Source organism: Branchiostoma belcheri, unplaced genomic scaffold, assembly GCF_001625305.1.
Source record: "Branchiostoma belcheri isolate BF01 breed outbred unplaced genomic scaffold, Haploidv18h27 scaffold118, whole genome shotgun sequence".
NCBI classification, from domain to species: Eukaryota; Metazoa; Chordata; class Leptocardii; order Amphioxiformes; family Branchiostomatidae; genus Branchiostoma; species Branchiostoma belcheri.
This window is the reverse complement of record NW_017802580.1, coordinates 595,469-607,959: the sequence shown is the minus strand read 5'-3', so window position 1 is coordinate 607,959 and position 12,491 is coordinate 595,469. Positions and strand designations below refer to the sequence as shown.

At 40.3% G+C, this 12,491-nt stretch overlaps 2 protein-coding genes across 3 annotated transcripts in view; one reads left to right on the top strand and one right to left on the bottom strand.

Annotated features, from left to right (window-relative positions):
- Positions 1-4,302, bottom strand: part of LOC109462544 (probable sugar phosphate/phosphate translocator At5g04160) — a 6,747-nt gene extending 2,445 nt beyond the window's left edge. The window contains exons 1-2 of one of the 2 annotated variants that reach the window (XM_019759100.1): positions 3,375-4,302; positions 482-660 (exon numbers count right to left, since the gene is read on the bottom strand). In XM_019759100.1, the coding sequence (XP_019614659.1) occupies positions 482-660; positions 3,375-3,916 (721 nt within the window). In that variant the 5' untranslated portion in view covers positions 3,917-4,302. The remainder of the gene's footprint in view (positions 1-481; positions 661-3,374) is intronic. The other variant, XM_019759101.1, reaches the window with a different exon arrangement.
- Positions 4,303-4,515: 213 nt separating this feature from the next.
- The window catches only part of LOC109462546 (nucleolar protein 58-like), a 10,839-nt gene continuing 2,863 nt past the window's right edge, over positions 4,516-12,491 (top strand). Inside the window, exons 1-4 of the mRNA XM_019759103.1 lie at positions 4,516-4,636; positions 5,144-5,213; positions 5,598-5,693; positions 6,815-6,882. Coding sequence (XP_019614662.1) covers positions 4,546-4,636; positions 5,144-5,213; positions 5,598-5,693; positions 6,815-6,882 — 325 coding nt within the window. The 5' untranslated portion in view covers positions 4,516-4,545. The remainder of the gene's footprint in view (positions 4,637-5,143; positions 5,214-5,597; positions 5,694-6,814; positions 6,883-12,491) is intronic.

Sequence of the window (12,491 nt, the reverse complement as noted above, 5' to 3'; positions counted from 1 at the left end):
CTCACTGATGGCAACTGTTGGGTGGGCTGGCCACTAGGAGTGAGATTTAGTCAGGCAAGGTCCTCTAAAGCTTAGGCCACACCAATTTAATTTGTTGGTTCTCGGATTCGCCTCTTCGTTTTTTCTGATTTGAACAAAAAAAAAAATTTAGATTCTGGTCCTGAATCAACTGAAAAATGCTTATGTTTTGCCCCGAACAGTTGAGGAAAGTCCTTTTCTTCCTAGTTGTTACAGTTTTCCCATCTATCATTGCAGTGGTATGATTAAAAGTTCAAAATTCAAATTGTTTAAATTTTTAACCCAGCCTTTTGTGTTGACTTCATGGCTCATTTCATGGCATTTAAGCCTATAATAGGATGCCTAGACCTGTTTTTATTTTTATTTTTTTTCGCTCTGTCGCTTCATATTTTTTCTGAAAAAATCCGAGAACCAACAAATTAAATTGGTGTGGTCTTAATGATGACTAAAAACAGATACAAACCTTGTAGGATACTCTTTGCTGCCCTGAGAATAGTAGACAGGAGGGTTGCCATGAATCCCAGCATGTGGAAGTTCACCTCTCCCACAGTGTTGAGCAGCGCCCCCATGCAGATTGGCACCATACTGCAGTAGACATACTTGCTGGGCCTGTTGCACACAACATCACGAATTACAGGGAATCTGTAGTGACAAATTTTTTCCATGTCATTTTTTTGTTCCCTCTATAACAAAGCACAACACAAGTTTCCTACATTGACTTAAAAATGGTACCCTAGTAAAAGTAGCTTTGCCAGGCACCTCATAAATACAATCACTTTTGATGAAATTGTCCCCAATACTACTCTTATCTGCCAAATAAACATACGGGTACATTTATTTTTTTGGGCCCAAACATCCACCCAGTACGTTCTTATTTTGCACAGTACGTTTATTAATTTTTTGAAAACCAGTAATTTTTTTCAACTTCGTGTGAAAAAAATTGACAAATCATCGACGTGAAGACGTTTATATATTAAATGCTCTTTTTTTTGTCTATTTAAATTCCTAATTGCAAATAACAGTTAGAGATTTGTGCATATATCAGTAAGGGTGCATTTTAGTACAAGAGACACAGGTTACCCGTCAATTTTGGTAGTTTTCCGGGGGGTACGTTTATTCCGGGGGTATGTTTATTTGATTTTGAAGATTTGTCCGGGGGGTACGTTTATTCCGGGGGGTATGTTTATTCGGCAGATGAGAGTAATCTCCAAGCAGATCCCTCTCAATGGCAAAAAACAGTATCAAATTGGCCAGGCAGTATCCATTAGCCAGAGAAGGTCACCGGCCACCGACGGTTGGTGAGGGTAGCGACGAAAAAAAAAGGCCATATATAAAAAGCTAACCCTCATTCTCCCACAACCTCTGCTTGGAGAGTACCCAACACCTTTAACAATAACATGTGAAGCCAATTTACCATTAACAGTTGCCAGCCCTCCTTAGCTTAGTGCTAATTTTTCATAAGTGTTATTGGCCCACCAAAATTTACTGTTGAGTAATAGTAATACCAGGATCCCTTCATGGAGACCCTCAGATTGCAACACACAGGTACCATAGAAAATCCTAAATTTACCATTATGATTGTTACCAGGATCCCCCCATGGAGTGCAGCACTAGAGTGGAAAAAACACTCTAAATTTAACACTAATTGTTTCCAGAATCCCCCATGTAGACCCTAACTCAGCGCCTAAGGCCACACTGATTTAATTTTATGGATGACATCCGCGCGTGCATTGATTTCGCCTGTCGCCCTAAAAAAAAAAATCACCTCCACCGAGGCTCTGGCCTGGGTCTAGGCCTGGGTTAAGTCCATGGTTAGTTAGGGACAATACGGAGCCGGGTACCCAGGCTATCGAATTTGAAGCTCCGAGACTCAAGAACTCAGTACATAGTACAGTACTGATTCATAAATGCCACAAAAAGCCAGCATGTCGTATACATTGCTAAGTACTGTTGCAAATTCACAATACCAGCTTTGTATTCTTGTGGTTATAGTAGTATTTTTATTTTTGGCTGGAATTTTTTTTTATTCGCCCGCGCTCACTAGTTTGGGGGTCTTCAGGGATGTCATCCATAAAATTAAATTGTTGTAGCCTAACAGAGTGCAACACAGAGAGCCAAAGTAGAACATTCCATTTAAATCAGTTCTAGGGTTGGTGAGTTATTTTATGGAACAGATAGCCTAGCCTAAGGTGACTGACCCAGGGTTGATAGTCCTCTATCTGCTCTTCTCCAAGCCTGGAGGTTAACTGTTATGGTTCTGCCAAACTCCATTTGTAAGCATCGTCCTATTTACATGGCTACAAATTTTGCTAGCAGTCTAAATGAAGCATTGGTTCCAAATACTTATCATGATTGACCATATAATGAACTGTACATTGTTAAGTATAAATATCAAAATATTGGCAATTGCATATTTTGTCTGTGATATTCATATTTGTCTCAGATATTGTAAAATTACTAAAAGTTGATGTTAAAATCAAAGCTTGAGTGCTTTATCATTACATCACATGGGACACCAAGGCCTAGTGCTGAGCTGTCCTTACTGACCAATCAGAGTGGCTCTACATGTGTGCTGTACTCTGATTGGTTGATTGAGGAGGTGTGTCAGGCAAGTATCCAAATCTAAAAATATCATTAGTACATGAGAGCTGGGGACTTCAGTCTTACGACTCAACACTCAACAACAAAACTAGATGAAGGAAAAATGAGAAAATTTGCTGTTATATTAAGTTGATTTAAATGGGCAAAATCGCCCCATATAAACTAAAGTTTCTTGAGTTTAGAAATGCTGACACAATTTCTACCCAGCTGTTAGCATTTTCTTCAAAGGAATTGGAATTTATGACTACCAGTACTAACGAATTTTAGTTCAAAATAGAAGTTATTTGTCGAAATAGTACCTACCACTAATTACTTTGCTTTGTAATGAAGCTTGTTCACTACATGATGTTTAATTTGTGTTCTAAAATCACACAACTTTACTTTGGCCAGTTGATAAATCATAAAATCTATGTATTCAGCTTACACATTACATGATGTAGCTTCAATAAATGACATTGCTTTACATTCTTTTGGTACACTACATCTTTTAAGGCTTAAAAAAATAAATTTTGTTGATTAAACAAAAAATAACAGCCAACAAAAAAGGTTAGCAGCCTCAACATACATAGGCTTGATAATATTAAATGTAAGATAGCAAAATTACCTACTAGTAAATAACTTGATGGATCATAAATAAATACAATTGTACAGTAGATAAATGAATAAATTAACCTTCTTGATGTAATAAATCATAATAAATTAACAAAACTTGTTATTAAAATGGATGTACCACAGACAAAACAAACATTTCTCACCTGACACCCATGAGTACTCTTGCCAGGATGATGGTGAATAAAGGTGCAGTGGCCGCGATCATCTTCGTAAATGACACGTAAAGGTAATTCAGTCCAACATTACCCAGCGCCACGCTGGTACTAAAAACCACACTCAGAATCAAAATCTTCTTTTCTAGCTGCTTGGGGAGCTTTAGTCTCGTCTCAGGATCTCCGTAGGCTGCTCCTAAATCCGTGAATCTGATGACGAAGTAGTCCACAAGGAACGAGGCTAGCATGTGCAGAGTCGTGAGGAATAAGGGGTAGGGGAAACTGTGGTGGGAGAGAATCCATTTGTTCACGTTGGCCATGCCGACTCCTAGCGCGAACCAGGCTAGAATAGACGCGTAGGTCATGAGCCGTATGTCCGATAGCAGTGCCATCGCAGTCCCCGCGTCCTGTCCCTCGGCGAAAGAGCCGTAGTCTAGCGCCCCGATGATCTGTACTCCACCGCCCATCTTGGCTTCAGGTTTGAATCTGTTGTTGTTGTTGAAGTAAGACCGCCTGGAGCGGGACACAGCCATGGTAAGTGTGGAAAATACTTCTCTCTGGTTGAAAATATGCCGACTGCTTCCTGTAGCGGCCTCCGACTGCTGACTGACGAAGCCAGGGCGGGCTGCTCTATATAAAGTTTCCGCAGTGATGTCATACTGAGGGTCGGTAAGGGTCGGTGACGTAGGAAGGGACCCTCAAGGTGACAGCCGTCAGTCATGTGCCTGTGAGTCACGCGGTATAAAGAAGGACGTCCTACATTCGTTTTGAACCGTTTTCATTTTTACCCGTTCTATCAGCAAGGTTTTCGACATATTTTGGATAAAAGTTGCACTTAGAAGGTCATTTTAAGGGAATAATTCGAGAAATAAAGGTTGTAGGATTCCACCATCCGCTGTGATGCCGGTTTCCGTGTTGCCGGAAGTGACCGCCCAGTAATGACGTCACGACAATGGAACTTCAGACTATTACACTACTGTATTTAGGGGTGGAAATATAATCTTTATAAAACCACAAATTATTGTCAAGCCATCCATAACGTCATCTACATCGTATCATTCCACAACTGCGTAAAATATTTTAAACGTAATGTTTGTCATCAATTTTTTTTCGGTAATCTATAAAAACCCCTATTGAACAATGGACTACTCCTTTTCAAAACATGGCGGCCACCATGAGTTCGTCAAGTTCCGAAGATGAAGACGAAAAACAGCGTCTGAGAGAAGCTGTGATTGAAGTTGCAGCCTGTACAGGTGATCTGTAGTAGCTGATAGTACTAGCCTGTGTCGACAGCTTTGGACATGTGCTGTCATTCTGTTTTAGCGCGTATGATACTCATAAAATCTTGGGGTGCACATGGCATGAAATTATATGCAAGTCTACCAAAATAATTATATTTGCTTAATAACGGTTATACTTAGTCATGGGACATAATTTTTATTCAACTGTACAACATATGGCAGAGCCTGGCACTCGCGGATGGGCTTGTTCAGTCACCAAATAATTTGCCGGGGCCGTCCTGGACAAGCCCAATTTGTCTACCTATTATTATTATAAAGTACGATATATTTTGGTAAACTACGTATACAATTCTGTATGTGTATGATACGGACTTACATTGCATTACCCTCAGCAAGAGGGTAATGCTGAGGGTAATGCAATGTAAGCCCGAATCAAGAGTCGCCACGGCTAGATACGGACTATGATGCTGAGTGCTTTTTTTAATGCTAAATGTTTTTTTTATTTTATTTGCGTCACAGAGCCAGATAGTTCCTCCAGAAGAGACAAGAAAGGGATCCGGAAAGGAGGTTCTCTAAAACGAAGTCTCAGGTATAATATTAATTGACTTACTTTTGTAAATACTAATAACATTTTTGCAGTTCTATGAGGCCCAAATTATAGAATGGATTTGGAACATAAGTAGATAGCTAAACAGTTCTAAGCATGTATAAAATGTGATTCAGACATTGCATCCAAAATACATGTGATAATTGTGATTCAGACATCATTTTAAACCTTTTTGTTTGTAATAACTAATAACATTTTTGGAGTTTTATGAGGCCCAGAATATATAAAATGGATTTGAAACATAAGTAAATAACTAAACAGTTCTAAGCATGTATAAAATGTGATTCAGGTATTATAGCCAAAATACATGTGATAATTGTGATTCAGACATAATTTTAAACCTTTTTGTTAATTTCTTAACTATAGGGAAGTACAGAAAGAAGATGAAGAAGCCTACAGTACGGGTATCTCAGGGGAAGTTCGAGACTTTGTAGCCAAGAAACTCAGCTCCTTTCTGGACAGGTAAATGCTGAAATTTAGGCCACACCAATTTATTTCCTTGGTTAACGGATTCGCCGCTTGCTTTTTTTGCCGAATGAAAATAAAAATAAAAAACGTCATAGTTCAGACCCCACAGGCCGTTAATACCCTGAACAGGGAGACCCCAATGAAATTGCTGCAGTTCGTACCAATGTCGCTAGAGGCGCTCCTGCACACATAGTCACATGACGTAAAGTAGCCAATCGTGGATTGTTTTACTTTCTGACCAATCAGATGCGATGTTCTGGAACCATGTTGGCTCAGTCATTTGTTTTGTTGCGGGAGCCTCATGGCGGACAAAATTTGTGGCGGAAGCTTAAATTGTTTGAGAAAGCTGGAACTTTGGATCAAGGCAGAATCTAGGTACAGTACATGTAAAATTGAATAAATTTTGTCCCCTTTAAAGTTAAAATTGCTTGTGAGAGTTAACATTCGTGTCATGTTTTAGAGTACATATGATGATGGTCGAACTTGGAAGTAACATGCTAAAACTTGTTTTCTGCATTTTGCTCGTGTACGAAAAAGATTATCAACCCAAATGGTGTGGATAGCAAATAAAACACAATACGGTACATCCTCTCTTGCCTTTTGTTTCTTTCCCAGTATTTTCGTAACTTAATAAGCAGTCTGGATTTCACACTACATGGCTGTATGGCAGGTAGTATCAAATTTTTATTTTTATTTTTTTTTCGCCCGCCCGCTCCATTTTTTTTCTACAAAAATCCGTTAACCAAGAAAATAAATTGGTGTGGCCTTATCTACTTGTTTTCTTCACTTTGCACAAATAAATACATTTAAGTTTCATCTCTACAAAATACTTTTTTGAACCAGGTTGCCCAGTGCACAACCTACAGCAAAATTACTTAATTAGGTTGCCCATCAGAATTTTAGGTTGCTCCACCTATCGGCCGGATACAGCGGTGCAAGCCAAGTGGGCATGATTGGGGGGGGGGGGCATTCTTAAAATTCATTTCAGGTAGCACACTGGGCTACCTAGGTTCAAAAATAGGTTGCCCCAAGTAAAATTTGCACGCTGTAACTGCGAAAAAAGTTTATTTAACCAGTATATGTCTTATTTAATAAAACAAGTCTTGTCTCTGTAGCTGTATCACAGACATGGACAACAATACAGAGATGGGGAAAGTGACTGATGATGAGGAAAGAGACTGTGGTATGTCATCTCTACTTTTTTGTCCTCCATTTAATTAGTAGTAGTAGTAATAATACTAGATAGTCAGGTAAGCCGAGGTACGGGAGGTGGAGAGTTTCCCGCGCGGGAACGTGCCATGTATGAGGCACAGTTCCCGCGCGGGAAACTCTCCACGTGGAGCCACGGACTCCCGTACGGGAGATTCACCACTCTAGAGCGACAGTGCGCGCATGTGTTTTCATTACTCAGCTCCCAAATGGCAAGCACGGGAACGTCACCATTTCGGGCCAACATCGCGCGATCGGGAACGTCACCATTTTCGCGCAACGGGAACGTCACCATTTTGGGCCAACAACGCGCGATCGGGAACGTCACCATTTTGGGCCAACAACGCGCGATCGGGAACGTCACCATTTGGGGTCAAATCGCAAACTTCACACCAAACTATCATATATCAAGCAAAAAAGACGAATTTGCGAAGCCACAAACGCACATTTTCTGTGAGATTTGTGTATGGGTACCTTTTCCCTTTTGAGTAAATATCATGCATTCATGAGTATTTACGGTAGAAAACGAACTTTCGAAGATATCGTATTATGGAGGTATTAAACGTTCCAAAATCTAAGAACGTCGAAATAAACAACATAGTACTGTCAAAGCAATCACGATAATAATTTGTACATTCCAACAAGTCACTGATTTTGCTTTCAGGAAGAGGGACTATGATAGGGAGAATCGGGAAGCATATCTACGTGACTCAGGCTCCGTGACTGCCAGGGCCTGGATACTAAATGCTGTAAACAACGCAGCATTTTTTTATACCGAGAATGAAAAAAAAATAACAAGATACCTGTGGGCATGGAAGACGAAATATGGATCTTCAAATCTTGTGGCGTTGGCTACTTCATCTGTGTCCTCTATCGGTCAACACTGACTTTATAAAACAACACTCGCTCCTCACTCCCGAAGTCGTGACACACCGGCCGGCCATAACCCACGCTACTACTAATTAATATTCATTAGGTCAAAGGTCATGGTATTGTTTAATGTCAAGGTCGGAGAACACAGTATTAATGAGCGTGGGTATAGAAAGTAGTGCGGGCAGAACTATTGAATCAAGCAAGGACATTCTTCTGTGATAAAAGCTCCTTGAATCAAGCGACTTATGTGAGATGTAACCAGGAGTAAACTGAGCTGTGTTGTATAGTAATGCATCGGCTTGTACACTGTATACTAGTAATCTGATACAGTGTACAAGATACATACTAGTACTGTGAAGATTTCCCTGTTCGTGTATAAATGCGCCGCATTACGCAACTGCGTTCCATGGTGAGCCGCCTGCAGTTCCTTTGACCTCCACAGGTGGCCAAATAAAAGAGGTCGTCACGATGTTAAAAACATAACTTTTTTGTTTTCTATTATTTTGTAGATGTACTAGTTGGCCGTGTTACTCTAGTGCACCCTACTATAATTTTACCGCGTCGAAGTGAGCCACCTTGGGGTGCTTAACTATAGAAATCCCCATAGGGCGAAAACTGTGTTCTGTCACTTCAAAGGTCGCAGTGCCTCCGCGACAGTTTGTGTAGTATTTTAGAATTCACTTGGAAACGGATACGGTAACTTAACATTATGTTATTGTGATTAAACGTGATAATGTGTGCATATGAGCTGTAGTTCGTCAAATTTTAAATTTTGACGAGTTTTGCATACTTTCACCGAGGAGGTAGCTCCTTGCTTCCACTGTGACATATTTGCAGCGGCAGAGGCGCAGCGTTACATTTTTTCAGGTACCACTACGAGACCAGGCCTGTCACAAGAGACCATCGGTTGGATCTTGGATGGAAAAAGCAATCAGACCTACTTCATTTATTTTTATTCCAACCTGTTGCCTTCGCGTTATTGTTGCCGTTACTAACACAACCAAGTCTGGCACGATCTTACATCTAAAGCAACTAACAATATGCCCAAAATTCTATGGGAAGACGGCTGGAAATCTTTGTTCATCGATATGAGATTTTCACCATACTTCTCTTAGCGGAATTGTAGCACTCCGGCCTTACCTTAGGGTGTCCGACGGCTCAAGAAATCGTCTAGAAACTGTAAATCCGGTCCAACAGCCTTGAGTATGGTTCGCAATGCATGGCGGTATAGCATCAGTTGTTTCGGCAGAACAATAGAAGTTCAGCGGCGGCCATGTTTGTTCCCGTATAACAACAACATATAACATCACTATCTACGACTGCAACCATTTTAAAACATAAATACAAATATGTAATTATACAGGTTCTATTTATGTGCCACGAAGAAATCGCTGTAATCTCCAACTTGACACTGCATCCGGTGTTGTGTTATTGGCGGGAAACCTGGCGTCCCCACCGCCGCGCCGCAAATCTTTCGGCTCGTAAATCTGTAAAATTCATCAAAATTGAAAAAAAAATAACTACCGAACACGGATATATAGTATCATGTGTAATCACTTGGAGTAACATACTCAGTAATTTTATCTTAGATTGAACGTAACTTGTCTGAAAGTTGTGATGGACTGTTAGTTGGTAACTGTTACTTTTAAAATCGGATGTTAGTAAACTGATGAGGAACATAACGTTGTAGCAAAAAGGAAATCAACGACACAGATAAATCAAAAATGGAACAAAACTGAACAAAGCAAACGTTATAACTAGAAACCAACGTAAAAATGAAAAACGGATTTTAAAAAATTATTCGGCGAACGGTGTTACCCAACACGGTTTTAACCTTGATCCTGACGACTTGAATCTGAAAATGAAAACAAGAATGACAAGCTTTTGCCTTACACTACCTAAATCTGAAAGAGAAATTAAAGCTGTCTGATTTCGTTATATAAATCACCAAAGTCGTGTAGACTACTGCTGTAACACTCGGGTCTCGCGCCAAGCTGATATACTATAATGCATGACGGGATAGCGTCATTTTGTTAATGGTCGCCATCTTTTCAGCGTCCCAGCCGGACAAGTACGAAAATAACTGTTGATGCATTACTAGTACATCGTTGCATTGTAACCAGGTTGGGCCTGGGCACGTTGTGAGGACGCATGATTTGTGTTTACTGTTCAGGAGCCGGATATCAGCAAGACTAAACTTACGGTCTTTTATCGGTACAAAAAGAATCGTTATTCCAACGAGGCTATAACGTCCTTGCAAAAGGAAATCAGCGCTACAGAACAAAGTACGCAACAAAGTACGCGTACGATGACTAACAAAACTCGAAACGCAAACGGTATGATTAAGAAACCCCTAGCCTCAGCTTGCTGGAAATGTATATATTTCAAGGAAAATATGAGTAAATGGCAACCCACAACACATACGCAGGGATTGAATCTGAAATACCGAACAAGGTTTTTATTTTTGCTACAACCGTAACACTCTAGCGTCATTATAATGCATGACGGGATAGCGTCGTTTTGATTATGTCCGCCATATTTTTCTACCCCGGTACTAGTTCTAGCGTCCTGAGTATTAGCATGTACATGTATGAGAATAGGGGAATAGCCGTAAAGTCTAAGCCGCTCGCTAAGTCATTTGTATAGCGTGAGTTTGACACACATAATTATGTTTTAATTTGAGGACGAACATTTTGTGTTCGTTGTCGAGGAGCCGGTTGTCGTTAGCGTTATCAACTACGCTATCAACAGCACTGAAATGTCCATAGAAGACGCACTCGTGATTACGTCGATCACTCGACGTTTTTAGAATTTTGCTTCAAACCAAGCTAGGGGCGTTGTTTTGATTCCAGCCGGTTCAATCACAGGCGCTAGGCCATCGAGTTTTTGTTGAAATCTATATTGTTTTGTAAATGTCCTTGCTATTAAAAACTATTTTACAACCGTGATTGTTGTGTGTACTTACTCAGTCTGTTGCCTTCACAAAACAAAAGGAATGAACACGGTCCGTTGAAAGATTCCCGAGAATCATACACTGAACACAAACACCATAAACACGGTCCGTTGAAAGAGTCCCGAGAATCATACACTGAACACAAACACCGTAAACACGGTCCGTTGAAAGATTCCCGAGAATCATACACTGAACACAAACACCGTAAACACGGTCCTTTGAAAGAGTCCCGAGAATCATACACTCAACACAAACACCGTAAACACGGTCCTTTGAAAGATCCCCGAGAATCATACACTCAACACAAACACCGTAAACACGGTCTACAACCTGACGAGGATTCCAAAAGAACCATACGAACATATACCGAAGTCTCCCGAAGATTGCCGAGAGCCGAACGGCGGCTTCAGAACGCTTTAGCTTTGTTAGTACTAGTATACACTAGGTGCGAAATGCCAATTCTAAAGACCCTATTTTCTGCGAAATACCACAAGGAAAATAAAAGTCTTGATACTGTCTATAATCAAGGGGTAACTAAGTAGCCCTGTCAAGTTTCTTGGGGTATGATATCATATTTTAAAGAAGATATGAAGCATTTTGTAAAGTCCGATTTCCGGTGAACTGCGTTACCAGCAGTACCACTGCTGGCCGCTAATGTCGCTGCTGCACAGGTCAATGACATCACCGCTAGCCAATCAGACGCACGGTAGGCGCCCACATTTCCCGCCACGGTTCGAAAATGGAAACGCGCTTCGACTATTCGAAATCGATCGAACCGGTTCCATTTCAAGATGCCGATATGATCAAGTTAGCATGTAAATCTATACGGGCGACAGAATTTCACCTTTTGTTTTGATTTTCTGTCACGTCGTCTGCTCGACCCGTGCGTCGACCCGTGCGTGGTCGATACCGGCATTACTTCCGGGTACCATTTGCTGGCTGACTTTCGGTAAGTATACAGTGCTAAACCTAATTTTGAGATTATGTTAGACAGTGACGGCTGTTGTTGTTGTTGTTGTTGTTGTTGAATTTTTTCTATTGTCAAAATGCATGTTTACTGACTGCTTTAAGCGGCTTAAAGACATATGACTGTGGACTTTATTTCTACTTCTAAAGGATTTTGGAAGTACCGTACAAGTAGTGAAAGTTGACGTTTGTTGTGTTGTCTTTGTTTCAGATTATAATGCTGATTTGTGCGAAGATCGTGCGTACTAGTACATTGGAGTAGGGCTGCTTTTGGTGGCAGTAGTTAATGTTAAGTTTAAATCAAACCTTGTTGGAATGATTTATATATATATTATTTGTTGAAAATCTTGCAACGCCTCTTCCCTCGTAGCATTAGTAGTAGTTGAAGTAGTAGAAATATAGTAGATTGGTTAATTGTAATACACATGTATTAACAATAACAACAACATTACTATAACACCTTGTCTGATAAGTCATGTGGTAGCCTTTATAATTGCTCTCTCAGCTGCCCTCATCCGTCTGTACTTCGCTGTGTCATAATTTTCTTAAGCTTAGAAGAGAGAGAGAGAGATAAGAATGATCTAAGACATTATGATATGAGCATATCAAACACATCCAACTAAAACAAATACAATTGCAGACATGATGGCAGATAAAAACTAGGTAATCACCACTAAATACATCATTGATAATTGAACATGTAATAATCAATTGTGTACTCGGAGACCCGCCATCCATGATGGCAGATAAAACTAGGTAATCACCACTTAATACATCATTGATAATTGAAC